This window comes from Alosa pseudoharengus, unplaced genomic scaffold, assembly GCF_046254945.1.
Source record: "Alosa pseudoharengus isolate Yale_2024_CS ecotype anadromous, Long Island Sound unplaced genomic scaffold, YU_APseudo_1.1 YU_APseudo_1.1_scf_20, whole genome shotgun sequence".
NCBI lineage: Eukaryota > Metazoa > Chordata > Actinopteri > Clupeiformes > Clupeidae > Alosa > Alosa pseudoharengus.
In genome coordinates, this window is record NW_027468664.1 from 8,290,085 (window position 1) to 8,317,808 (window position 27,724).

Below are 27,724 nucleotides of genomic sequence, written 5' to 3' on the forward strand. Positions count from 1 at the left end.
ATTATAGCCACAAAATCAGCCTGTCTTTTTCCATATTGTTTTGTTACTGTTCACTTAGCACAATCCAGTTATGTTTGATTTAGGTCTGATCATGGACGTCCTCCCATATCTTCTTCCTTGCCAATGTGGTCGTTAGAATGTAGTGTCTTTGAGCCTTTTTCTCCCCAGTGGTAGGAGCACTACATTGCACAATTTCTAAATGTCAGCACTGTTACAGCACCCTATGATAAGTTTAGGCTATAATGATCAATACCACTGACATAATAATGCATATAAATGTATCATAAATGTGTAAATGTCTCATGGCTACTTAGGCACTCAACCTTTGCTTGTCTCTCTTCAAGCATTATGATGCATCACCTTGCAACTTGTAAAATCATACCTGGCTTATGCTTATTTAAAGATAAGCAGATATTTCATCATAAAAGGGTGTAGACCTGGATTTTTCTCTTTTTTTCCGAGAGTCTCTGTGAATTTAAGTGCATTTAAACCTGCAATATAGTCTACACCCATTGTTATTTTGTGTCACATATACATGTATGCCATAACCTCAGGGCTACAAATATTCCAAAATAGTACACTGTACAAAAGCCTTCTGGTCTTGTCTTCCTCCTCTGGGCTACATTAGCCTGTATACAATTTTACAAGCTATGAGATATATATTCTAACTTCTATCATGATTTTAAATATGCACTAATTTACAGTAGGTGCCTGGATTAGGCTCGTATTAGGCCTATCCTAAACAGAACCACTAAACTGAACTAAACTGCTTCTGCCAACTGTGCTACTACAAAAACAAACACAAAATACAACAGCTTACAACAGGCCAACTCAAGACTACGACCTTATTTTCAAAAACATCAAAGTAAATGGAACGGAATGGAATGATTGTATTTGTTTTCCGAGCTGATCACACTCTTTTTTCCGAGGTTGGAATTTTTAAAGTCGGGTGAGTGTGTCTAGGCCTATCTGTAGTGTTAATTTAGTGATAAATGACCTTGCCTATTTGTAATGAGACTGAAATTCGCCTCTTGTGTTGTTGCAAGGGAGCCCGTCGTGTTTGGAGAATATGATAGTGATTTCCTCTATCGGAAGTCAGAATTTCTGAATATCCGATGTGGCATGAAGACCCTATAAAGAAATGAAATACTCTGCCATTCTTGCCAGATAGCCTAGGCTATAGAGCAAACAGTCTGGGGTCTTATTAATTGTGTGTTTTTCATTCCAAGAGGCACCCAGTGTGACGTCTGGACTGCAGGCAAGCCACTTTAAGTAGCCTGGGTTATTTTACGATGAAGTGCCTACTATTATAATATTTGCAAAATGCAGTTAGGCCTAGGCCTTGTTTTCCGTGTCCGACAGATTAACAACAGAACATCAAATAACAACCAAAAAAGGCATGACACCTCTCAACAGAGATAATGAAAGTGCATATGTAGAGCTGGTGACAATTTGTCATCCAGCCAACCAAAGTCTTTTTTTATTTTTTAAAAATCCAGTTTATGGAAATAATATGATAATACAAACACATATTAACACAGATACCTTCACATAGTAAGTAGGTTATGAATAATCAACAGAAAAAAATACAAAACATAATTAGTTAAATTATAATAAATAAAAAAAAAGTTAAAAGATAAAGGACAATCTTCACTCCTCTTTAAAGGCCTTAAAAATCTTCTGGCAAGTCTTTATCGTTTTTTTTTTTTTTTTTTACAATTGACGCTCATCCACCGACGTGTTTCCGTCATCGTACTGTTGCCAGAGCCTTTTATTCTTACAGCGACACCGTGCGGTACAACTTATGTTGGCTACATAGGCTACAGTAGGCTCCGGGGCCGACATGTGGCCGGGATACTTTCTGATCCGTGCCGAATTTACAGTTACGTGCACCCGGATAAATCTAGTTTCCATTTTCGCAGAAGAGATGACTATGTCTCTTGAAATCAACTGAAAAATCTGATTAAAAACAACTAGCTAGCTTGAGAGCTAGCAAATCCGTTCAACGGTAAGTCTGGAAATCAATTCAGTTAGCTGGCTAGCTAACGTTATATATCTGCATTTAGTCATTAAGAACTTTTAAACTTAGCAAGATGGCTAGCTTACTTTCAAGCATTTGCACGGGCCTGCTAATGGTCTGCTAACTAGCTCGCTAACGTTAGCGGGGAACCAAGGCTGTCGCTAGTCAGTTAGCTACAGGCACTTGTTTTCATGTTTTAACCTTTGTTAAAATAGTCACATTAATCTGATCAAATTAAGCGGAACATGTGTGATCACTGCTTGTGCTCTTTGTGGACCCAATCCTGTGACCGGTGCATACATTTGAGACTTGAAGTTAAGTTTTGTAAAAAGCAACGTTACACTTAGGCTAGCCAACTAAGCTAACGTTATCCGATGCTACTTCGGCCTGTCCAACTGAGTTGAAAGGTCACGTTAGTTTACATGTGGCAGGGTGCAGTTAGCGAGCTAGCGTGGATAAATTGTGTACCCTTCATCAGTGACGAATTAAGCCTGCAATGGCTGATGCATATGATAACAGGGAACAACATGTTTAGAGTCCATTAAGGGAGTCGTGGATGTCTATGCTAGGTGTCAAATTCGCCATGTTTGTTGCAGTTGAGGGAGCCTGGCTAACGTGCTGACAGGGATGGCAAGTGCTAACTTAGCATAACAAATGTTTCTGCAACAGTTTGGTATCTAGCTTCATAACTGCTTAGCACTGTTGCACCATTGATTGAAATGCTCACCGGTTAAGTGTGTTTGCTGATTGTTCACTAACACTGGATAGATGTAACTATTGAGATAAATAAAGGTTATTGCGCCTCGTCGGTCTATCATTAGTTCCCTAGCTAACGTAAGCTAACGATAATATTACCGTGTTACGTAGAACACACATAGTAGCCTACGATAGCTGTCTAACGTATTATGTGTGTCTGATGGTATGGCTGTTGATAAATTCAAGTAAATGTGTTTTAACTGCCTAACTTTAAGTCGTTATGTTGGTAGGATTGGCTACCTTACAAACAACAACAAACGTTAATAGCTAACCACATGAACGGGACAACGTTAGTTGGTAAACATTGCTGCAGTGTGTTAACCCTCCTTTTGTGTTCGCGGTCAAATATGACCGTTTGATAATTATTTTCTTAAAAAAATATAGTTAACTTATTCTGATTACCATGAGGCATCTGAACACACAAAACAAATGTTGATAATTTTCATAACAATTTGAGTGTTTTATTTAACTTTAGAACACCCATGTGTATTCCCGGTCAAACATGACCGGCCATTAAAAATGAATGGGTGAGAAAATGGTCAGTGTATAAAATTTCAGGCACAATCCAGGCACATACCTATTGATCAGATGGACTGTATGTGTGCTTCTGTACATTAAAATACACACACACAAACACACTTTCACTCCCCCTCTATGCCAGCCCCCACTGGAACCTTTCCCCAATAGAATCTTCCCCTTTCTGATTTGCATGAGCTCAGGTCAGTGAGGCCTGCAGCCATACATAGCAAATGGAAGTTCAAAACTGGTCATATACAACAGAAGAGTTGAGACAAAGGTCTATCACAACATTAGATGATAATATATGTGTTACTATGGATGTATAACAAGTTATAATGCAGCGGTCATTTTTGACCGGGAACACAAAACTAGTAATTATGAAATGAACACAACAGGAGGGTTAAGCAAGAAGATAGTCGGTGTTCATTTGATCTATCACTGCCAATGTCTAAAATAAACGAACTGGCTAGATTCAGGATAACTTTACTCAGCTTTTTCCAACTGGCATTTGTGTCATCATGTCAACGTTATACTGATCTGTGTTGATATTACTGGCGCCTGATTGCCCCTAGTACATGTCAAACATATTTTACTAAGTGCATTTTGAAGCTCTTGTGTTGTGTTAACTTAAATGCAAAAACACACTGCCCATCACTTAGTGCCTGAAGCCAATTTCAACTGTTGATATATACCAGTGTTTCTCAAAGTGGGCTGCAAGCTATCCTAAGTGGTCCGCGACCAGACGTGGTCAAATGCAATAGAGATTAGTTGTTTGCAATATTGAACGAACTTGTATTTAAATCCAAACAGTTCAGCAACACTGCCTATGTAAACTACGCCAGTTTAAATCATATGAATCCTCTGACACAATAAGCAAGGTGCAAAAACCATAACCAAGGTGCTTCACTGAGTAGGCCTATTGTGTAATATACTGTTGAAGTAGGTCTACTGTTATTTTTCTTTTTTAGCTAGGTGGTCCATGAGTTTTGTTTTATTAATTATTATTGGTTGAGTGGTCCTTCGTCTGAAAAAGTTGATATGACTGATATATGTTAATAACCTTGAAATTGAATTAAATTAACAACACTATAGCACAATAACTTTTTTTACTGGCCCCTACAGCGTCCCACTTGATATCAAAAGGAGGGCTCATATCCAAGATGACTGGTGGTGAGTAACATAAATGAGAACCATGCTCTGGTCAAAGTCTTGGTTGCCCGAAAAAGATGCATACAATAATTCAGTATATTATGCATGGAAACTCTACGCTGAGGTGTGCTTACACTGCTTTAATCATCACTGCACCTTGACAGTCAGTGCTCTGCATTGAAATTTAAAATGTGCCGTTGGCCCACTTGGTCTACATGATGCAGTGATCAAGTTTCTTGAATTGATACTAGTTTGTTATTTGTGGCTAGGAGTGAAACACTTGAAATTCTCTATGATGTGAAAATCAATCATTTTGAAACTTCTTAAAGGTGTCCCTTCCATTTTAATTATGTCAGTAAATAGTTCATTAAAAGTATTAAGCTTATATTTGTAATGTAACCAAACAAATGTTTTTTAACATGTTTTATAACTGTGGTGTTTAGCCATGGCTACTCATCAGCATTCATTGAAACAGTCTTCTCTGAATAGTGATGAACAGGATCATCTTGCATTTTTTAAAGCTGAAATGGAGGCTTATATCCATTCAATTTGTCATTTTGCCCCATAATTCCACTTTACAGTCTCTGCCATATCTCCAAGGGTGGCTTTGTGATTGTGTGTCAGGATATCCCTGTTAAACATTAACTTGTGTGATCATGTACTGTAGGTGGGCAGAGTCCAGAGGATTCGGTAGATCCAGACCCAGAGCACAACCAGCGTTGCCCCATCTGTTTGCATACTCTTGGGCAGTCAGATCTAGGTGTCCCTGAAGGCTGCAGCCATGTATTCTGCCTTAGCTGTATTATGCGCTGGGCTGAGGTAAGACTCTTCTCCTGGCCGTGTGTTCATCTAAAGCGGTGGTGTCCCAGGTTTGGGACGGCCCTCACCTGGGCTTGGGTGGGATGCACCGACTTACGACAAGGGGGTGCAGGTTGAGGGTGACCATGAACATAAACTTTAAACAATAAACTACTTCAACTACTATTTTTATATTAGCTGGTAATCTGTTTGGTTAAAGCAAAGTCTATAATTACATTCAGCAAAGCTGTTGAAACATAGAAAAAACATAAAACAAACATCAAACAATTGAAGCCTGAACAAGCTGTACATTCAAGTTATTGTGTCCTTACTGCTAAAGGGGGTTTAGGAAAAGGTGTATTAGCTTGCGCTGTTGGTATGAATCCCACACAGTCAGTGCTGGTCCAATGGTGTCCAAAGTCAAGCAGAACAAAAATATTCTTAATTTACAAACTTGCTCAATCCCTATAATGCATATTGTTTGTTAAATGAAATAAATAATACCTTCAATAGTGTATTATTTTAGACAAGCATAATGAGCATGACCCTGGATATAATAACAAGTAAAAGGTGGCTCAACAAACAGTAAAGTAAACAAAATAGTTGTTAATTGTTAATTCAATAAAAAAGTAAGACATTAACAGAACAAAAAAAAAATGTATATCAAGACTTCATTATCTTCACTTATTTTAATAACACAAGTAGCATGTATTTTCTGTATTACATTTTTGATATTCTATCAAACAACTTGTCATATCAAGTCCTAATCACACTCTTCACTTGAAAGAAACAAAAATGTGAGCATGTATTTGCAAGACTATACTTCTATGACACTCCTTATCCCTTTCCTATTAATAGGCCTCATTCAACAACAACCAATCTTTTTTTATTATTTATGCGATATCCTGAAACTCTAGATTCATGGATGTGTTATTAACTGCACATTTAATGGCTCTGAAATGGAGGTACTGCTGCAGGAAGTTGAGCCGTCATATTTCGTAGTACCATTAGTGGATATAAAATAAAAAAGATGCATAATTGATGTAAATTGAGGTGCCAAAATATTATTAAAAATATAAATGTAATTTTGTGTGTCCCACCAGATCATATTTTGACAGAACAATGCAGGCAATGACTATGCAGTACTATCAGTAATTGTTTGCAAAGAGAGCGGGAATGCATTGTTCAGCAATATTCATTTTTTATTTCTTAGTGAAACCTAGAATCCTATTGAGACATAGCTCATCATTTTTACCTTGATAAATTATAAAAGAATCTTTATATTTTTATCTCCTCCAAACAGCCCAACCATATCAACTGGTTTAAGTAAAAGTCATGGCCATCTTATTAAAGATAGTCACCTTTTTTGTGTAGAAAGGTCAGAAGCACATAGGAAAAAGCATGATGACATCATGAAATAAAATGTGTACTTTAAAGATGTTACTCTTACATTTTAATGTCTAATGACATTTCACGTTAAAGCTGGCAGACTCAGTGACTAAGTGAACAGACTTGCCTTGCAAGCACCAATAACACCTCAGTTGGTACTGATGAAAACTAACCAGCATGCTAACTGATGTACAGTATGTTGGCAGTATATTTGTATTTTTAAGTTGTAAAAGCTGTTTTTGCATATCTGAGAAGATAATGGATGTAATTGTATTTATGTTCCATTTGTGTTCTGTGTAGGTGGTGTGCTCTTGTCCTGTTGACAGAAGAACTTTCAGTGCCATCTATAAATGGGATTCCCAACAAGGTTACATTAAGGTATGCCAACTACCTCTTATTTTTATGTATTTTTTCTACAAAATATTACCAATGCTTAAATGGTTTGTAAACAATTTCTTTAATTCCCTTCCAGATTTCTGTGGTGTCAACAGGCCTGACGAATATCAATGCTGACATGAGTAAAGTCATAAAATGGGAAGAGTAAGTAGTGTAGTTGTATGTAAATGTATATGTGTATACCCATTCCTTTAAAATGACCTTATGTATTTAAAGTACAATTATGTTGAACCTTAGGAAAGAGAAGAAAGGGAGAATTGACAACGCCAAAGCTAAATGCCTCATCAGAAAGGGTATGTTGCTCTTAATTCCATTAAAACAAAACATTTTTCCCCCATGGTTTGTGGTATTTGCTAAATCACCTCTTTGATATTTAATTGTACAGTGTTAGTATTGATCACCAATATTTTCTTCCATCTAGGTGACTCTGACAGGACTACTGCTGTGAGGAAGAAAAAGGTTTGTTTTGTATTTCGATGCATTCTATTTTTGATACAGTACCCATATTTTCAAATGCATGGCCAGTCTTTTGTAGGAATTGGTCTGCCGGATATTGCTTGATGTACTCATGTGTACAGTCCCAAATGTACATGTAACACTGACCTAATTATTCACTGAACATTTGTGAAAGCATCGAGCTGTGGGTTTGAACACAGCTGTTGCCAAAGTAGAGCCCATGAACAGTTGATTGATGTCACCAGCCTCTAGACAGCGGACAGTGCATGACCAGAGTTTGTCACAGCTGCTTATGATCTCGCATGTGGTCAGGATCAGACAGGGACCCAGGCATGGACACAGAAAGGCTCGCAGGTACATCATGAACTGGGATTAAGGAAAAACAGAGCTAAATGTAGGCAGGGCATGTTTTGATAGTGTGAAGTTGTTGTCAATCGTATTTGCCCTGTTGACTGAATTCAAATGTTTGTTTAGGCCAGACAAGGATTCTGCTGCCCACGGACAATTCCCACACATCCCTCTTCCCCTTCATCCTCCCAGACAGGAGTCCCACTTGTTGCACTAACCCCCTTAATGTGAGTATGTTGGGTAAAATTGGTCAATAACTACAAATGAAGTGTTAGTAAATTTGTTGCAATGTTTTTGAATTTTTATGTCTACATCATAGCATATATACACAAAAAATAAATGTATAAAGTAGTACCATATTACTACTTTTATTTTATTTATTTTTTTGCTGTTGTTAGTGCTGGACCTTTCATGTTGTCTGAAGAGGAACCTATTGATGAGGTTCCAGAACTGTCTCGGATGGAAATTCTAGACTCTCCATGGTTGTCTACCTCTGCGCCTGTAGCCTCCAAAGGTCTTTTGCGGTGAGTGCTTTGCAGTGCTGATTTTGGAAATGTTATGATGCATGTCTGTAGACAGACAGTGGGATGTTAATGGTTATTAAGTTTCATTGTTTCGTTATTTACAGGCATTCTCCCCATCCCCATATGTGGAGTGGCAAGTTGTTTTCTGAGCGGTCTGTCTCGCTTGTGTCTACCTCTCACGTACCGCTGGCTTCAGGGCAGTTGGGTGAGTCTAAGCAGCAATGCCTGAAATGCAGTAGTACTTCAAGAGTAAATTATCTTGTCCTGCTTGGAGTTGTAGTTCTTCAGATGAATGCTGTTTTTGCAATCTCATCGTCTATTTTTATTTATGTTTGACAAGGACATGCAGTCTAGTAGAGTGTAGTAGTTCACCCCTCTCTCTCTCTTAGTCTTTCAGGGAAGAGTTTGTGCAGTCACCTGTGCGAAAGGAGAGGATAGGAAAGGCAACAGAACAGCTGGTCCCAAAGGCTCTGGTAAGCAGCAAACCAGGAGATCATCTCGTCACAACAAAGTTGAGGAATCTGCAGCTTCCCAACCCTCACAGTCTGATTCTGAGCCTTCCTCCTCTGATGATGGGTCGGGAAAAACGGGCAAAGTCTCACAGTTGAGTGAGGTGACTCCTACGACAAGCAAGTCGAAAAAGGCACCTAAGCAAAAGCCTCGATCAAAGCGGAAAGGAGGAGGGGGAAGAGGAAGGGGAAGGGGCCGTCGGCAAGCACCAAGTAACCCAGTAGAGAGTGAAGAGGAAGAAGAGGAGGAGGAAGAGCAGCAGAAGAAAGAGGAAGATCAAGAAGCAGCTCCTTCAGAAGAGGAAGCGCCTGAATCTGAGAAAAGGCCAGATGCAAGCCCCAGTCCAACTCATGATTCTAATGACCAAGTGGTGTCCGATCATGATTCTGAGATTGAAGAGAAGGATGTCGATCATCCTTCAAGTCCTCAAGAAGGTTCTGTTGAATCGCCAGACACCAAGGGAAATCAAGAGATTGAAATGGAGTCAGTGAATGGTGCAGAGTCTCAGGATGGTCTTCGGGACCATTCTGAGCCTGCATCTCCACTTGTAGGGAACCAGAGCCCGGGCATAACCAGCCACAGCCCTGAAATGTCGGAGGAAGAATTAACTTCACGTGAGGAAACTGAAGAACCAGAAAGCTTAGCTTTACTCGGTTCTGTTGAGGATGTGGCAGAAGCAGTGGAGATGGCAGAGTCCCAGACGACAGAGGAACCACAAGACATAGATATACCTGACGAACAGCCAATTACTGATGACGCAGACGAGGTTACATCAGAAACGGACCTCCCTGAGGAGAAACCCAAAACCAGTTCTGGCAGTGACGAAGAACCTGAACAGAATCTGTGTCCCTCAGATACAGAAGTGGAAAAAGACCCAGAACTGTCAAATACAGAGCCCTCAGAGCAAGACTTCCATCAGGACAACACTGATGCTGTCCCTATGGACTGTGACTCGTCACGCTCAGATTTTGGTGACCCCGTTTCTAATACACCGAAAGAAGATAACATTGAGAGTGCTGACACAGTGACCCCATCTCTTTCTGTCAGCCATACCTCAGCAAAGGAAGAGAGTACAGAGGCAAGCCAAGATCAGAAATTGGAAACCACAGAAGAACAAAAGGGCCCAGATAAGGGGGGACAGGACAACCGTCAACGCAGATCACGGTTTCATTCACCTACTACAACCTGGTCACCCAAAAGAGAATCCAGGCGGGAATCTTCACGGAGATCACGCTCAAGGGAGCGCCACCGTGGTGCCAGCTCCCCATCGAGGAATCGTAGCCGAGAACGAGATGGTGATCGAGGCAGTTCAAGGCGGCATCGCAGCAGGGACCGGAGCCGCGACCATAGCAGAGACCGGAGTAAGGACCACAGCCAAGAACGGAGCAGGGACAGAAGCAGGGATCGGAGTCGTGATCGAGGGAGAAAGAGGCGCAGCAGAAGTCGTTCGAAAAGCCGATCAAGGTCCAGGTCCAGAACTAGACGTGGTCGTAGGAGTTCTCCTGAACGTTCTGATCATGGGGGACAGTCCCCAAAGAAAAGGGATTCAAGGGACAGTTGGAGAGGTGGCAGAGATTACCGTGAAAACAACTGGAGGGGTGGAGCAGAAAGGCAGGGCAATTTCCCCAGTAGGGATACAAATACCTCGGACAATGGCAATTTTCCAGAGCGGTCACCAGACAGGGGTCGATCGGAAAACCCAGACTGGGTAAAGGAGAGGATTAGGCCAGAGCCTGAGCCTAGAGATCGAGAACCTCGGTGGGAAGATCAAGGAGGAGATTCAGCCTCAGACAACTGGACCCAGGGCGATCGGGGTCAGAGTGGCTGGAGTTCAGAGCGAAGTGGAGGTGGTCTGGGTCGTGGAAACTTCTGGTCTTCCAGCCAGCAAGGTGAAGCAGCAGATAACCGACGACCGCCTCGGAGTTTTCCTGGACCGGCAAACAACTCAGGGAACGATGCGTACAGCCGCTTCAATGAAAACCGATTTGGTGGAAGGAGGAAGATGGAACCAGACTCTGGTGATAATCAGTTGGACCGCTCGGGTTGGTCCTCCGCTTCCAACTGGGCGGTGCGAAGGACACTTCCAGCTGACGTGCAGAACTACTACTCAAGAAAGGAGCGTGGGCCAGGCACTGGAAGTGTATGGAACAAACCGGAAGAGGAGCAACCAGCAGCAGGTATTTCTAAAACTATTCAGAAATCCTGTGAGTGTTTGTCTTTAATGATTTAAGTTTACTGAGTGGAATCAAGAACTTTAAGTAAGGAAGCTAATCCAAAGACGTTAAAGGAGAACTCTGGACTAAGAATAACCTAGGGTTTATTTTTAGTTCCTGGAGCTCTCCTTTAATTGTTATCCTTCCCTGACATTTCAGTTAATAGGAAGTATTCAGGAAATATTACTTTAATTATGATGTATCCTTTCGTTTTATCATTCCTTTATTCTCTTCCAGATCCCGCCAAAAGTGAGCCAGCCCCCCACCCACCCCCTGAGGCTCCGCCTGCCCCTGTGAACGTGATGGCTCCCCAGCTCAATGTCCTTGGTTATCCACGGTACCCAATTGCTCAAATGCCCCCTCGTGGCCCGCCAGTCAGCCTCCAGCCTCCCCCCTTTGGGATGCCTGCCCATGTTCCTGTACACATGCACCCTGCTGCACCTCTCCTCCAGGTGCCTGCAGTGGCTGCCCAGGGCCTGCCCCCGCCTCCACCACCACCACCTCCCATCCAACAGGCTAGTCTAACAGCTATGCAGGACAAGCTGCAATCACAGGTTTGTACCATGAACATGGTGACTATTAATGTAGGCAGTTTGTCCTAAAAATGTATGTTAATTTGTTTAATATATTACTGCTATAGTTAGCATGGCAATAATGGAAAATTATTTCACTGCCCATATTTACATTGTCTGGTCTCAAACGTCCTGTAGTAGTTCTGTCCTAACACTAGTTTGCCCCTATCCTATCTAGGCGATGAGTGTCATCCCAGGTCTTGGTAAGGCCCCCTTCCCACTCAATCCCATCAAAGCAGCGGGGATCCTGGGCCAGGTACCTCCCCAGGCCATGCCCAGTCTGGCCCAGCCCTCCTCCACCACCCAATCGTCCACACACAGCAAGGCCCATGCTGACAGCTCCAAAAAGGAGAAGGCGAGTACTTTTTAAATTAGTTTTGGAAATTTGTTGTAGCAATTCCATTCTTCCACCTTTTCAATGATCTCTACACCAAGAACTGAATGCCCAGTGGAGATGCTTGTAAAGCAGGCACAACAAAAGTTTTTTTTTTTTTTTTATGTGCTGGGATGCAGCAGTTGTTGATAAGCTTACTTGTACTTTCAGAAGATCCAGATTCAGGAAAGAGCCATTACTGAAGTTAAGACAGCTATCAAGCCATACTACCAAAAGAAGGATATCACCAAGGATGAGTATAAAGAGATTGTGCGCAAAGCTGTTGAAAAGGTATGCTTGATCCCTTTTTCCAAACCTTCAAGAATTTTATGTTGTATTTATTTGTTCATAGTATTCACACTATTTCAAATGATGAATAAGAAAAATTCCACCTTTTTGCATGTGCAGATCTGCCATAGCAAGAGCGGAGAGGTGAATGCTGATAAAGTGGCCAATCTTGTGAAGGCCTACGTGGACAAATACAAGCACAGCCGCCGGGGCAAAGCAGACTAGTGTTGAGAGGGGATTCCATCGCCCCTCGGCGCAAGTGCAATTTCTTTTCCCAGCAAGGCCTCCCCACATGAGCCCAGTCAACTGGATTTCCTGTTTTCGTATCTCTGAACGAATCAAGATTTTTTTCTATAGATTGAATATTTTTGTTTAAAGTGGATTTGATATAGCGCTGAAGCCCTTTATTTGAATAAGATGCAAAGGGTGTGTACTACTGTAAATCCATCAAGACTCCTTTGCAGTGGGGTGGGGGGGTGGGGTTCTGGAGAGGGGAACATGGCATTTGGAGGGAAGACCCTTTGCTTGACATGGTGGTCTTGGTAGTAGCGCAGGAGAGGAGAAGGACCTAGAAGGATTCTGAGAAACTGTAACGCCCCTCCTCCCTCCCTCCCAAGGCTGCAGTTGACTGGTACGAGTGGGCCTGACTTTACAACTGTGTGCCCAAGGACCTTTATCAAAACGCTGCGGCTCAAGTCTTTATTTTTTTTCTTTTTATATATAAATATATATTAATTATAATAATTTTGATGAAATCCTAAAGTAAATGTGCATTGCCTTTATTCTGTCACCGTAGCTGCAGAGCAGTGTGCTGGTTATGTCTTAGTGCAGCTGTGTCTGAGACGTGATTAGTTGCCATTTGGTTGGGATCAGGTTCCCATGCCAGCTGTTAGGTCTGTGGGGGGGAACGAGGCAGATCAGGTGGTTGCCTTGGCCACAGTCGACTGTGCTGTATAACCACTGTTCATGTGTTAACCCCCCCCCCCTCCTCCTCCTCCCCCCCCAAAAGCAATGAAATAAATTGGCTGCTTCCATGATACTACTTGTATGAGTTTTTTTGTTTGTTTGTTTGTTGTGGTTTTACTTCTGCTTTTTAGCTCATGATCTCGCAAAGCCTTCTCAGATAAATGTCATTCTACAGTATCTCATTTGGTCTGTAGCAAGGGAACCATAAATCAGTTTGAGGTCAAACATTTTCTTTTCTTGACAGGATTTTGATTGTAATGTTTACATTAGAAGAGTTGCGGATGCTCTATCGTTGAATTCAATGGGACGTAGTGTGAGTTGGGGGAGGTAAGATTGAATAAGAATGAGGAAGATAATTTTGTTAACATGAAAATCTTTATTTTCATTGTTACTCGAAACTTATTTTTAACTTATGTTTATATATTGTAAGTCACTTTGGACAATTGCATTTGTCAAATACCGTAAACAAGATGTCACTTCTGGAAGAGAGCAACACAGGGAGGTCTTGTTTTACCTTTTTTCAGTTTAGCTTTCTTGTTCCCCCATCTCTACTACCCTAGCACTATTCTTTCTTCCCATTGCTTACTGTTCTCTCCTGTATGTCTGCTCCTTTGTTAGAGCCACTATGTAGTATGTGGGATGCAGTTAGCCAGTCAGCAGCGTCATTCAACCAAGAATTTTTATCCCCTGCCTCTCTCTTAATTTTTTTTTTCATGCGTATTAAATGGCCAATATCAGCAAGTGTATATACTGTGTCTCAACTGAGGAGAAAGGTGCATGGATGACCCTTAAGTGCACACGAGAAGTTCACATACCTGTTAAGAGCAGTCATTGGAAGGGTTTGCACTGGAGGATAATCCTTCCTTTAACTGACCTTACAGGTGGGTCTAAAAAAATTAGGATATTGTGAAAAAGTTCATTTTTCCCCTTAATTTAGTTCAAAAAGTGGATCTTTTATATATTCTACAGTCAGTGGTTACAGCTTACAGGTCATGAAAACCAAACATGAGTATGTTTGAGGTTATAATACAGAAATGGCAGTTTCCTGAGCTAAGTCTGGTTCAGTAAACACAACCACAATCATGGGAAAGACTTGATAGTTGTCCAAAAGGCACTCATTGACATCCTCCACAAGGACGGTAAGCCACAGAAGGTGGCCAGGGTGTTCACGGAGTGCTGCATGAAAGAATATTCATGAACAGTTGACTAGAATGGAAAAGTGGTAGGAAAAGGTGTGCAAGCAACAAGGATGACCGCAGCCTTGAGAGAATTGTCAAGCAAAGTCGATTAAAAAACTTCACAAGGAGTGGACTAGCTGGAGTCTGCATCAAGAGCCACCATGCACAGATGTGTCCAGGAAATGGGCTACAAAAAAAGCATATTCCTGTCAAGCCACTCCTGAATCAGAGACCAGGTTAGAGCGTCTTACCTGGGCTAAGAAGAGACAGAACACCATTGCTCAGTGGTCCAAACTGCTTTTTTCACATAAAAACAGAATTTGCATTTCATTTGGATATCAGGGTCCAATCAATGTCCCAAGAGTCTGGAGGAAGAGTGGAGAGACAGAATCCAAGTTGCTTGAAGTCCAGTTTGATGTTTCCACAGTCAGTGATTTGGGGTGTCATGTCATTTGTTGGTGTTGGTCCAATGTGTTTTATCAAGTCCAGAGTTAATACAGCCTTCTACCAGGCGATTATAGTGCACTTCATGCTTCCATCTGTTGACAAGCTTTATGGAGATCCTGATTTCCTTTTCTAGCAGGACTCTGCACCTGCCCACAGTGCCAAAACTGCTAGTAACTGGTTTGTTTACCATGGTACTGTATTACTGTGCTTAATTGGCCAGACAACTCGTCTGACCTGAACCCCAAATCTCGTCTGATCTGAATCTATGGTTTATTGTCAAGAGAAAAATATGGGACACTAGGCCCAACAATACATACGTATGACCTTAAGGTCGCTATCAAAGCAACCTGGGCTTCCATAACACCTCAGCAGTGCCACAGGCTGATTGCCTCCATAATAGGTCACATTGATGCAGTAATTTGTGCAAAAGCAGCAAGAACAAGTATTGAGTGTATAAATGAGCTAGTTTAGATCAGTCAGATTAGTTCATTTCTTTTCAAAAGGTCGTCATTTCTGTATTATAACCTCCTTAGTCTAACATTTTGAGATACCGGTTCTCATTTTTGATCATCAAGATAACAACAAAAATGGCTTGACATATTTCACTTTATATCTAATAAATTAAGAATACATGAAATATCCACTTTTTGAACTAAATTAGGGGGTAAAATGAACTTTTCCACAATATTCTAATTTTTTGAGACTGCACCTGTACATTTTGTAACACTTGTACACAAAAGTTATCACATCATGACTGACATCAGGGGATTCTAACAAACCATGATTTGTGAGTTTTGCAAACTGCAACTGTACATTTACTCTTATACAACTCCACTGGTCATATGGGAGCTTGCACCATCATACTTCTCATCACTAAATAGGCCTATAATTCTCTTGCTGTACATTTCAGAGTTCATTAACTATTTGGCCATACCATCCAGTGTTCCAGCAGCTGGCCAGTTGTATGCAATGACTGGATGCAAATATATACTATCAATGGTTGCATGCTGCTGGATGATTTCAGGAATGGATCCTCATCTTGTGTGCATTATGTGTATTACCCTCAAAGGACTTACTATAACCAGCTATAGCTAAGCAGCATTTTATGCAATACCACGCTTGCAAACCTTAAACGATGACTTCCTGCAAATTTTGAGTTGTCTTAGTGTAAAAACGACTTATGTTGGCTGAGGTCACAAAATACCTTTTCCACAACAATCCAGAGATGCATGTTCTGCCAGGGAAATGGGATACTGAGGGAATAGGATAACAAAAAGACATCCTGTTTTTTTGGCAACTGCTCCCGGCATTACCTGCATGCATGGCTAAAATGATGGGGTTATGGGATATGTCTTTTTCAGGTTGAAAACCCCTTGACTAAGTGTTATAGTAGAGCTCTTCCTCTTAGGATGTACTATGGAGCCTTAGGTTTGGCTTTCAGTGGTCCAATATTTAAACATGAGGAGGGGTCCTCTGCCTTATAACACGCCAGCGCCTCCACCAATCTAACTTTGGTGATGTCTGAGAACACTAATGCCTCCTCATTAACTTACCAGTGTACAGTATAGAGCCCAAAACTAGATTAAGGGGAGATCTCTTATTACAGATCTTCAGTGATTTCCAGTATCACAGGGAAAGGAGTTGAAGTACAGTATGGGTTAGGACAAAAACATCAACAGTATAGGTGTTTGTGGGCACAGAACAGTGCACAGTAAAATACAAGACTCTCATGCATTCATTTTGCCCACAAGATAGTGCTCTTGCTTCATAAATGTTTTTATAGGGACTTACTTCATGCCTATGAAGACAGAACATCACAATTTCACACACTGAGATGAGGAAGCGTAGCAGGCATTAAGCAAAGTGAGCCACCGGACTCTACTCTGTCAGTCTCACTGCGTCTGCACTGATGCACCCCAAGATATTCTTTGCTGGGCTCTGCCCTTTCTCCATCGGCCGCTTCTGCTGACAAGGCATTACCATCTTGACTCAACTTTACTCTTGTCATGACAAAATTAAGTATAAAAGACATAATACAATAATATTTATTTATATTTTCTATATGCATCTAATGCTTTTGACTGCATTAATCATGGTAAACTATTTATTAAACTACAAGAGTAGTGCAAACTAGATGGGGCAAGACAACATCAGTCTCTTTTCCAGTTCCAGAGATATAGAAGGTGGAATATTGCCATCAGTTCTCTTCAATCAGTATGGATGATCGTTCTAATACATTCGAAGATATAGCCTGGATGTATGAGGATATTACTCATCTGTTCTATGCAGATGATTTCATTGTTATGTCTCCCTACAGTGCTGTCCTACACCTGGGTTTGTTCAAAATATAGGGGGCAGTATGATGTCAAATTCAATCCTAAAAAGAGTGTTATTGATTGCCTGAACAAATCGCAATGTAGGTTCCCCCTCTTTTTACTTGAAAGAGCAAGAGCAATACGGGGACCAAAGAAAGATATGGGGCACATCATCAGGGATGATTCATGTGATGGTGATGACGTACAACACCAGCTCTATAAATTGTATGCAAAATTGTAAAGCATACCTACTCCACTTTATACACCTCACCTATGGCATTAATTTAGTAAAGCAAAGATGAATAAGATTAAGGTGACATATAATGACGCACTTACAATCTTGCTGAAGTGTTCAAGATGGTCAAGTGCTAGCAGTTTGTTTGGGACCTGTAATGCACCACTCTTTCATGCTGCACAGATTCATGTCAATTGAGTCAAGGAATGCAATTATAACGGCTTCAACTGATCTTGATATTCTTCCTTCTTTTGGAAACATTGGAACAAACACCTGAAAGTTTTAAATCACTGTAGACAGTCATTTGTATTCCTGTATGTCATTATGTAATGTTTGTGTTTTTTTATCTGGACTTTGTCTGTAAATAACATTATATAAAAGTTATATATATTAGCCAAGTCAGAGTCCGTACCTAAATCTCGATCGAAATGCTGAAGCCAGGTGTCTCAACCTTACTCAGTTGACTGAGTTCTGCAAGAGACTATCGACTTCAGAGGTTCACATAGTCTTGTGAAATCCGAGTTTTTATTCAATCAAAAACTTTTGTTAAATAGTGAAAAGATGTCTTGTCTCTTTGTTGGTGTCCATTAATTGGTATGTCTGTATTACATATGTAGGCTTATATGTACACTGGATAAAATGATCTGCCCCCCCCCCCCCCCCAAAAAAAAAAATTATTATATCTTTAGGGTTCACAAACTTCCAAGCAGCACTGTATATTAGTTTTGTCAACATTTTGATTTTCTGATACACAACTGTGCCACTCTGTGCCATGGTTTTAACGTTTGCATATTGAATAAAGGGAAATAAAGAAAAATAAAAGGAAGGGTAAATTACACAGTACGTAAATGAAGAATTGCTTTGGTTGAACCTTCACCTGAGTCTGAAACAGATGTTCTGCACCACAAATATGCAGACAAGCTTTATTAATGCTATGAACATAAACAAATCAAGTTAGAAAAACAAAATCCACAAACAAAAAAATTACGCACCACTGGCACAGTGCCGCACAGGAAGAAATATGTGATGCAAACGTGTTCGCTAACAGTAGTTCCATGACAAACAAACGAGAAACAAAATTGGAAAAAAAAAAAAAACAGGCCAAAAATGTTCAGTCTTTTATTTAAAAACTATAAACAGTCACCAAAGTAAATAAAGCCAATCTATAACAGACTGTTAGGTATATGTATATTCGCACACCCTACTGACACTGCAGAAATGGTGATGGGGAGGGAGTCCCCTGCTTGGATGCTAACACAACAGGCAGTTATAAATGTTACACAACACACCGCAGAGAGGAGACAGTCTGAGAAGCTGGGAGCCGGAATGTGGCATGGTAGTAAGAATGAAAAAATAGTACAATAAAACTCCACACTATATTAAGATAGAAAAAAGTAGTGAAGAAAATATCATACCTGCACATAAAGCAAATAACACAGGAGAAAACCTGTATAAAACTCCATGTATTTAAACCAATTTACAAATACAAAAAGAATTTGGTACGGGCACATAAGCTCGTACTATGACCAAAAACGTTTACAGTGGATACATGTTAAGGGGGGCAGGAGAAAAAAAATACCTTCAATAGTTTTTTGTTTGTCTTTTTTCTTTTCTTCTACAAAAATGACATGAGATATATTATTCCATACTCTTACTCATACTCTTACTCTTTCAGCCAGCAAAATGAGTTCTACAAGGTTTTAAAATACAAAAAAAAGGAAAAAAAAGAGAAAAAAAAAAAAAAAAAAAAAAATCACAGTTCCACAAAAACTGTCCCTCCCCACCCACCCCCGAACTTTACAGCATCAGTACCTTTGCAGAAATATTTACAGGGTTTACGTACATTCATCCACTGCTGAGTATAGAATCACATTTCATACAAGTAACCAGGGATCATAAAAAAAATACAAACAAAAAACTCCCCTAAGTGAACCTACCAAAGTAATGCTATTATTCCACAGAGTGACTCCTCCAGTGGCTGCAGCGGCATGAAAGAGAATTTATCTTCTTTTTTTATACTTATTCACAAGTATTTACAAGATTTTTTACTCATTTAATCATATTGGTATTTATTTCAATAATAAATAAGTGAAAATATAATCGGCTCAAGTAAGAAAAAAACCAAGCTATCAAGTTCTAAAGAAAACAATCTAGCCAGTCGTCCGCCTGCGACCTACCCCCTTTACCCCGTTCCCCACCCATCCCGTGTCTCTCCCTCACCCCCCCCTACCACCACCCTGCATCCACGCCAGAGCCAGAACCTTAACTGGGCCGCCACTCATCCAGGATTAGAAAAAATGTGCTCGTATCTGGAGACAGGGAGTAGAAAGGTGGCTTGATTGGAGAGTGAGGAGCAGGTGGCTGGTTTCTGAGTGGCTGGTGGAAGACCCCATGGCAGTTTGTGTTTTTTTTGTGTTTTTTTTTCCTGTTTTGTTTTTGTGGGTGTGGGCAGGAGGGAGGGAAGAGATGGGTGTGATTGTAGGGGTGGTCCAAGCAAACTGAGAACTGAAATGAAAGGGGGGGGGGGAAGGACGGGGCCTTGGGAAGCTTTGCCCCACGTGGCCACCATGAGACTTGTTCGCCAGCACTATGGGAAGTGTGGTTTTCCTCTTTTTCTTTCTTTTTTTCCTTAAATTTTTTTTTTGGGAATTCAGCTTGGCTCAAGCCTGTAGGGTGTGAGTCAGTTCGTAAAGGCATTTGGCAAGCGTCGTGGAGACTTCCATGTTGCTGAGCGCCAGGACCGACAGGTGGCACTCATGTCGTTTTACCAACCTACAAAGAAACAAGTGTCAGAATGGAATCTCACATGTATACCTTCACACCTAAATGATTTAAATTTCAGTCCTTTTTCATGTTACCAATGTGCAAATGATGAAATAAAACTGTTTTTATTTTAGTATTAACTGCATTCTCTTACCTTCGCCCATCGTCTGAATACTTTGCGACGTTCTTTAATGTTAAGGCAGCAGTTAGTCGTATGTGTTTGGTCATTGGTCCCTCTTTGTCATCCTGAGTAAAGAAAGAATTATCAAATTAATCACAAACATATAAATTAATGTTATCAGAGGTCTGTGAGGGGCACCGTGGTGATACGTACAGTAAAGTCCCTGAAGACCAGGTTCCGTGACCCCCTGCGCAGTGCCATGAGGGCGGCACTGGGGTGATTGACGATAGCTTTCTGTGCTCTTGGGGTCGGACTGCTGGCAGCCACTGGTGGAGACCTGTAGAGAAACAGCAGCAATCTCTCAGTCGGCAAGTTCATTTAAGCTCCCTTGGGGGACTGCTGAAGTGTTAACCCTGGGGTGCTGAAAACCAGGAGAGCCATGAACATTAACAAGCGCACATGGTTTATTACAAGAACCAGACATTGCAAAAAGACGGGCTGACACTGATGCGGTCACACAGCACTGGTTTCTGAAAGGGATTATCCTGTCGAAAAGCAATCATTTGGAATGCTCTGCTGACAAGGGCTAATAAATGTTGAGAAATCAATTTTCTTTACACGACTCGGCTTTTTAAATCCGACTTCACTCAGATAATTTATTATTCAGACTGGACAGTAAAAATTCACCCATTTTTGTTACAGCTTTCAAATTCACCTAGACTAATCACATGCTTAATGACTTGAACACACAATGGCAATATACTTTCATTCTCATTGCACCAAGATTAAAATGGACAAAACATTTGGACAGAAAGCAGGGCAGTGGGGTACATACTTGGAAGTGTTCTGATTGCCGGCTTGCCTCTGCTCCTCCAGTTTCAGGCCAGCGATTAGAGCGTCCCTTGAGCAGTGCTTGTCCTGTGGACAGCCGTAACCAATACGTTTAGAGGGCAAATCTGAAGACTGACTGAAATCTAGGCCATCAAGCCTTTAGAAGGAATGTGAACGGGCAACAGACTGCAGGAAAATAATTGAAAGTGACAGAAGAAAACCAGTGACATGGTATGATGAGGTGAACTTGCCTGTAAGTGAGTGATGAAGGATAGTCTTTGCCGTGAGAAGGGTTCACAGCCTTCCCAGAGGCATTGCCCAGGGTACACCTCCTTCCCGCCATGTTGAGTGGCGGCATGGTAGAACACCTGAGATGGTGTCTCAAACCACCTGCGGAAGATATGGTGGAAGGTCAGGGAGAGCATGGTCATATAACAGCCCCTTAAAATAGCTTTAAGGCAGGGAAAAAAACATCAGGAGGATCCACCATCTCATCCACAGGGATTGAAGCCAAAAAGATAAAAAACAGAAAACATTTTCTACAGGCCAAAGTCAACAGGCCACAACCAGGGTTGTTTAGGGGTTGTGTGTGTTGATAGCTTACTCTAACAAGCTGACAACAATGAATTTAGGCCATCAACTATCAACATGTATTTTGTACCACATGCCCCTGAAGAAACACATATTTCTCTTGGTTTCCATAGCGGTCATGATCCAAATCGACTGATATCCGCCATAGCGACTGAAAACTTAAATCCCTGCGTCCACCCACCGTTTACAGGACTGCCAGAGACACTTGAAGTTCTGGCCAGGTTTCCGGGCCTGCTCCTGGGGTACCGATGTGGCCTGTGGGCCTTCCAGAGACGGACTGGGACTGCCACTGCTGCCCTGCAGGGGCTGGGGCACCGCGGGGGCCACGGGCATAGCTGCCGACACCGACTGCTGAAGAACCACAAAACAACACCAGACAGTTGAAGACCGACCTCAGCTGCAGGGTCACAGTCTCATTCAGCGGTTTGAAACCTCTGGGGTGTTGTAGCCCACATGTTGAATCTAGGCAATGGAATTTAAGACTTGACAAGAAATGTTTGAGAGTTAAATGAGCTATTTCAAATGGGTTTTGCAGAGTGATTCATATTGGCTTACACAATAAGGTAGTCAGACTGGTCACAAGGCAACTTCCTGAGTAGCCAGGCCAGTAACCTGGCTCTTCATTTAGAAATATGAAGTATGATATGAAGAAATATATGAATATTTCCACAATGCTACTTTCTGCCAGATATGTACTTTCTATCGTGACCTACATCGCCTTAGTTTAAACACGTTCACACTGAGGGGGCAAGTACTGAGAAGTCAACTCCCTGAGTAAAATCCACTGTGATTAATGATCAACAACAGTTCCTACAATTGGCAAAGTCAGCCCAAATCCATACAACTTCAGTTTCATTTGTTTGATTTGATAAACAAGTTTGCTAAATTTATACTTGTTTATACTTTTAGTAGCTGGCAACTGGAGCCATCTGTTAAACTGCACATAATTTATGTACATGCCAACGACCAGAAGCGGCACCCCCTTTCCTCACATCATGAAAACAAATAAGCGGAGGCATGGCATCTAGGAAAGCACCAAAACGACCACATCAGCACTCCAAGCTGTGATTTCACAGAGGGCTCAGAACAAAATGAATAGCTAATCCAACACAGAAACACACAGGCACTGGCCACAAGGGTTGTCCCTTTGAAAGTTGGGGGAATTCACATCATCTGAGGCATAGGCTACGTACAGTAGTTAAGTCACTTCATTTGTGCTGAAGAACATTTTCCTGCGTACTGATGCTTCAAAGCTTTGGTTCGGTCTTGTTCCTATAGGCTGCCTACAGAGTCTACCTTCTATTCACTACTGTTTCAAGTACCCATAAAAAGGAGGTAGGACTGAGGACAATTCCTATCCGTATCAGAAAAGCTGCTCTAGGGCAGGACACTATTGTTGTTATTTTGATCATAAAAAGAAGCCAAAATAGAAACCATGAGTTCTAATTACACAAGAACGCATTGATAATTGAGCTAGGCCATCCCTAGCTGACACTAAATAAAAAAAAATGGCGTGTGTGGTAACTGTCAGTGTTAGTGCAAGCAACAAGGCTGAGCGCAACAGTAGGAATAAGGTGTGTATGTGTTTGTGTGCATGTGTTTGTGTGCGCATGTGTGCATGTGTGCATGTGTGTGCGTGTGCATGTGTGTGTGTGTGCATGTGTGCATGTGTGCATGTGTGTGCATGTGCATATGTTTGTGTGTGTGTGTGTGTGTGTGTGTGTGTGTGTGTGTGTGTGTGTGTGTGTGTGTGCACGTGTGTGCGCATATGCACGTGTGTGAGCGTGTGTGTGTGTGTGTGAGCCATACCTGAGGGAGCGTGTCCTGCTGTGTGGAGGGCGCGCTGGGCTTCTGCTGCGCTGCGTTCTCTATTGCTACTTTCGCTACTGTGCTTGGGTCGGCGCCGGCCGGCACGGCCACCATGGTGGCGCTGTGGCCGGCGTTGTTGGGGTCGCTGATGGTGACTATCCGCACGCCCACTTTGCTGGGGATGCCGGATTGGGGCCCCCGCTCCCCGTCTTCAGCCGGCCGCTTGAGCGCCCGGCTCTCGTTAGCTCCGTTTGCTGGCTGCTGGGGCTGGGGTTGGGACTGGACCTCCGACCCCTGGGGAGGCAAGATGGGGGGCGAGTGGTGGTGGTGGTGGTGGTGGTGGTGGTGGTGGTGGGGCTGCTGGAGGCGCAGGTGGGGCGTGGGAGCGTCATAGTTCTGGCCCGAGGGCCCGTTGGAGATCTCGACGCTGCGGACGGCGCTCTTGGGCCCGTTGGCCACGCGCTCCGCCGGCTCTGCTTTGGCAGTGTCCTGCTGAGGTTGAGGAAGAGAGTCCGCACCGGGCGCCGCGCCGTGCCCTCTGGGGGCCACCTCCCCGTTCCCCACGTGTTTGGAAGCTTTGTGATTTGGAATGTTTTTGCCGAGGTGGGCGCCAGGGACCGCGGCGTCCCCCCGGTCGAAATCGCAAACCCCGTTGACCAGGAGCTTCCGGGGGTCCGGAGTCGGACCGGCGGGGCTCAGCTTCCCGGCGCTGGCGGCGTCGGCGGCCTCCGTGGCGGGCCCATTGAGAGCCTGTGCGACCTGAGCACCGGCCAGCTGGCTGTTCCCTGAGTGGTACGGAGGTAGACTCGAGTCGACGCACTTCCTCCCGTTGAGCAGCTTGGCTCCTCCAGGGCCCTGGGGCTCCGCCGCGTCCCCGTTGCTGGTTTTGGCGGCCTCGCCCAGGGAGGAGTTCTCCACCACCTCGATCTTGCGCTCGTGGACGTGAAGCCCCGTGGCGTCTTTGGCCTCCTCCTCCTTTTGGCAGATGATCTTGTCCGCCCGGAACGGCGGCGTGGCCCCGGCGGGGGGCTGAGGTGAGGTCACGGGCTGCACCTGGACCCCGAGCGCGCTGGGCGGGGCTCCGCTGACGGGCAGGCCCGTCTGCGTCGTCAGCGGCGACGGCACGCCCTGGGCGACCCCGGTGGCGGGGAAGCCCGCGTTTGGCACTACCGTGAAGGTGACCTGGTTGGCGGGCGTACCTTGGAGGATGGCCGGGCTGCTGGTGGAGATGAGCTGGTGGCCAGGCAGGAGCTGCAGGCTGGAGATGGGGACAGTCTGTACGGCACCGGGCGACGGCAGCGGGCTTTGGACCAGCTGCACGTTGAGCTGCTGGGGCTGCTGCTGCTGCTGCTGCGGCTGGGCCATGCTCTGGCCGCTGCCGCTGCTGGACACCTGGTAGACCACCTGCGGACTGGGCGCCCGCGTGCTGCTGGGGGGAGGGACCTGCGGCGCCGGGAGGATGAGTTTCCCTCCGGGAGTGGAGGGCCCGCGCTTCGGAAGCAGTAACTGTTTGATCAGGCTGGACTCCGTGGAGGTAGGCTGGCCGGGCGGCGGGGGAGGCGGGGGGTACGTCTGGAGGTGCTGCTGCTGCTGGCGCTTGACGGAGAGCATCTGACTGACCGTGGGAGGGGGGCCCTGGCCCGGGTGCGAGGGCGAGCCCACGACCTGGGGCAGGGGGCTGGAGGCCGGGGGGCAGTGCGAGGGCGGAGGGGTAGAGGTGCTGGACGGCTGCCCGGCCAGCTGGATGGTCTGGGCCGTGGGCATGCCCGAGGGGTTGGTCAGCACTATCTGGTGGATGGCCGGGGCGAACGCTGGGTTTGGCTGGGGGTTGGGGCTGACGATGACCACGTTTTGCTGCGGTGGCGTCTGCTGCTGCTGCTGCTGGGGCTGCTGCTGAGGGAGCTGCTGCTGCTGCTGCTGGTTGGGTGCAGGCTTCGGGGCGATGTTCTGGAAGGTGACCCTGGAGCCCTGTGCGTTCTGGACGCCGGCGACCGTGAACACCTGCCCGCCGGCCACTATCGAAGCCGAGCTGACGAACTGCGGCGGCGAGGCCAGGACCACCGACGACTCCTGGGAGGCGCCGGCGCCGCCGCCGGGCTGGGGCAGCCGCTGCTGCTGACCGGCGCCCGGAGGAACCACGCCCTGGACCCGTCCGGCGAAGATGTGGTGGGCCTGCGGCGGGGGCCCCTGCTGGAAGAGCGTGACGGGAGCGTGGTGCAGCAGCTGCTGCGGGGGCGCCATGGCGGCCGGGAGCCCGCCGTGGTTGGGCATGGTGGGCGGCACCGACGCCGTGGGGATGGAGCTCTGGATCATGGCCGTCTTGATGATGTCGCCGGGCCGGGGCGGCGGCATGGGCGCGACCGCGGGGCTCGGCGACTGCTGGGGCAGGCCGGGCGGGTTGGCCGGCGGCGGGAAGCGTGGAGGAACAACGGTCATGGCTGGTGGCGGGTGCGAGTGTGGAGCTGCCTGCACGGCGTAGGCCAACTGCGGTGCCGCCTGGCTGGCTGTAAGGCTGGGGACAGGTGGCCGCACAAACTGCCCACCCATGCCAGGGTGGAGGCCTGAGACGGGAGATAAAATGGACACAAAAAAAAGAACTCATGAGGGAAAACAAAAATGCTAATTTCTGACTGGAAGTCAGAGAGAACTAGTCTCTCATAGCACTTCACACTGCATCCAAATGGCCTAAAGTCTACATGCATTTAGCATAGACTGTATGAATGAGTGGACAAACCCTCCGTGGCATTACCTGAAGAGTGGGTATGAAGCTTGAAATAGAAGGGCCATGGGCGCAGCCATGTTTGTTATGCCAGCTGATGTAAGCTCACAGGCTAATAAGCAACTTATAAATCACATCAGATATTATTGTTTGTTAGTATTGTTACAATAACTGTATTATTGCATAGCACAGTGTCTACTTATTGCTAACTTCCAAAAAATCTCAGCGATAAAAAAGTCTAACATTATATTTACGCTGTTTCTTTAGGTGTTTCTCTTTTCAAACGTTCAGCTCATTCATATTAAATGCAATTTAACTTGAATATACCATTTACAACAGGTGATGTACAAAACAAGTCACCTACATCACAGCTGTCATGAACAGGGGAACTACTGGTCCAAAACCATTTGTGCACCAGGCTGTAAGTATATCCATTTCTGCTGTGAACTTGGACATGGTTGCATGGGAGTCTATGGAAATCGACTCACTATTGGAGCCTGCCCTTGATGGACATTTAAGGTACTGCAGTTTTTTTTTAACTTCCTTGTTGGATTCATTGTTTGGCATCACATTTTGCCACTTGGTATTTACACTTGGTAATTTCCTGCCTTACCTGTTGGGGACGCCTGTGGGTGTTCTGAGGGGGCTTCGTGCTTGGTCACGGCCACAGGGCTGGGCTGTTGCTGATAGTATAGCTGGATGGGGAGGGGGATGGATCGCCTCCGAATCCCAACCACGTGGATCTGCGCCTGGGTATTCATCTTGCCATCGTCCATGCGTTTGACCGCGTGATTAGGGAAGATTGTCCTGGTGTGTAAAGAGGCACAGCTTATTAGTCAGTCAGTGCTTTACCCAAAGACATGTGGAGATATTGGAAAAACAAATGCTTTCCTATAACTAACCAGTGAAACCACCTGTCTGATTAACTATGCCTCTCCACTTCCACGTTGTGACTGTTTGACATGTAGAGCATTTGGTTACAACAATGTATTTGCATACCCATGTGTGCAGAGATAACTGTTCATAGAAAGAGTAGACAAAGCCTTACGCACAAGCAGTCTCACTCTCAGTTGAGTTTGATTTAGGCAAGAAACAGGCACACCACAGTTTAATTCATGAGTCCAAATATTCACTTCATCTACAGATAATCTTGTGCCACTAAATAAATGCATACTGTGTGCAGATTGCTGTTGCAAACAGACACTGTGGTCAGGCTATTCAACTGCTAAAGGGTTAGAGGTGCAGACTCTGCCTCTGACTTTACCTCAAGCACTTGTAGAAGCCAGAGGAGGTGAGAATCCCGCTGCGGGCCATCTTGCTGCAGGTGGCCAGGTACTCAGAGTACATCTCGGACCTCGACACCGAGCCCTCCATGTTCACTTCAAAGTGAGCATTCAGCCTGTGGACCAAGCAGTGCACATTACAAAGTTATCTGGAC

At 44.2% G+C, this 27,724-nt stretch overlaps 2 protein-coding genes across 4 annotated transcripts in view; one reads left to right on the forward strand and one right to left on the reverse strand.

Annotated features, from left to right (window-relative positions):
• The first annotated feature begins 1,816 nt into the window (after positions 1-1,816).
• Positions 1,817-13,350, forward strand: scaf11 (SR-related CTD-associated factor 11). Of its 2 annotated transcripts, XM_076296455.1 has the most exons (15): positions 1,817-2,008; positions 4,418-4,465; positions 5,112-5,263; positions 6,932-7,009; positions 7,104-7,171; positions 7,265-7,320; positions 7,449-7,486; positions 7,958-8,058; positions 8,230-8,355; positions 8,460-8,560; positions 8,745-11,042; positions 11,316-11,632; positions 11,829-12,005; positions 12,195-12,314; positions 12,432-13,350. In XM_076296455.1, exons 2-15 carry the CDS (start codon positions 4,456-4,458, stop codon positions 12,534-12,536), a joined length of 3,747 nt encoding a protein of 1,248 aa, XP_076152570.1. In that variant the 5' UTR covers positions 1,817-2,008; positions 4,418-4,455; the 3' UTR covers positions 12,537-13,350. The 2 variants fall into 2 exon arrangements, with proteins under 2 accessions (XP_076152570.1, XP_076152571.1); XM_076296456.1 differs by lacking the exons at positions 1,817-2,008; positions 4,418-4,465; positions 5,112-5,263; ... (2 more) ...; positions 7,265-7,320; positions 7,449-7,486 and adding an exon at positions 7,507-7,837.
• A 4,980-nt stretch (positions 13,351-18,330) lies between these two features.
• The window catches only part of arid2 (AT-rich interactive domain 2), a 31,002-nt gene continuing 21,608 nt past the window's right edge, over positions 18,331-27,724 (reverse strand). The window contains exons 13-21 of one of the 2 annotated variants that reach the window (XM_076296458.1): positions 27,551-27,685; positions 26,900-27,093; positions 23,568-26,128; positions 21,940-22,106; positions 21,419-21,557; positions 21,172-21,254; positions 20,550-20,673; positions 20,370-20,461; positions 18,331-20,224 (exon numbers count right to left, since the gene is read on the reverse strand). In XM_076296458.1, the coding sequence (XP_076152573.1) occupies positions 20,113-20,224; positions 20,370-20,461; positions 20,550-20,673; positions 21,172-21,254; positions 21,419-21,557; positions 21,940-22,106; positions 23,568-26,128; positions 26,900-27,093; positions 27,551-27,685 (3,607 nt within the window). In that variant the 3' untranslated portion in view covers positions 18,331-20,112. Of the gene's footprint in view, positions 20,225-20,369; positions 20,462-20,549; positions 20,674-21,171; positions 21,255-21,418; positions 21,558-21,939; positions 22,110-23,567; positions 26,129-26,899; positions 27,094-27,550; positions 27,686-27,724 lie in introns of both variants that reach the window. The other variant, XM_076296457.1, reaches the window with a different exon arrangement.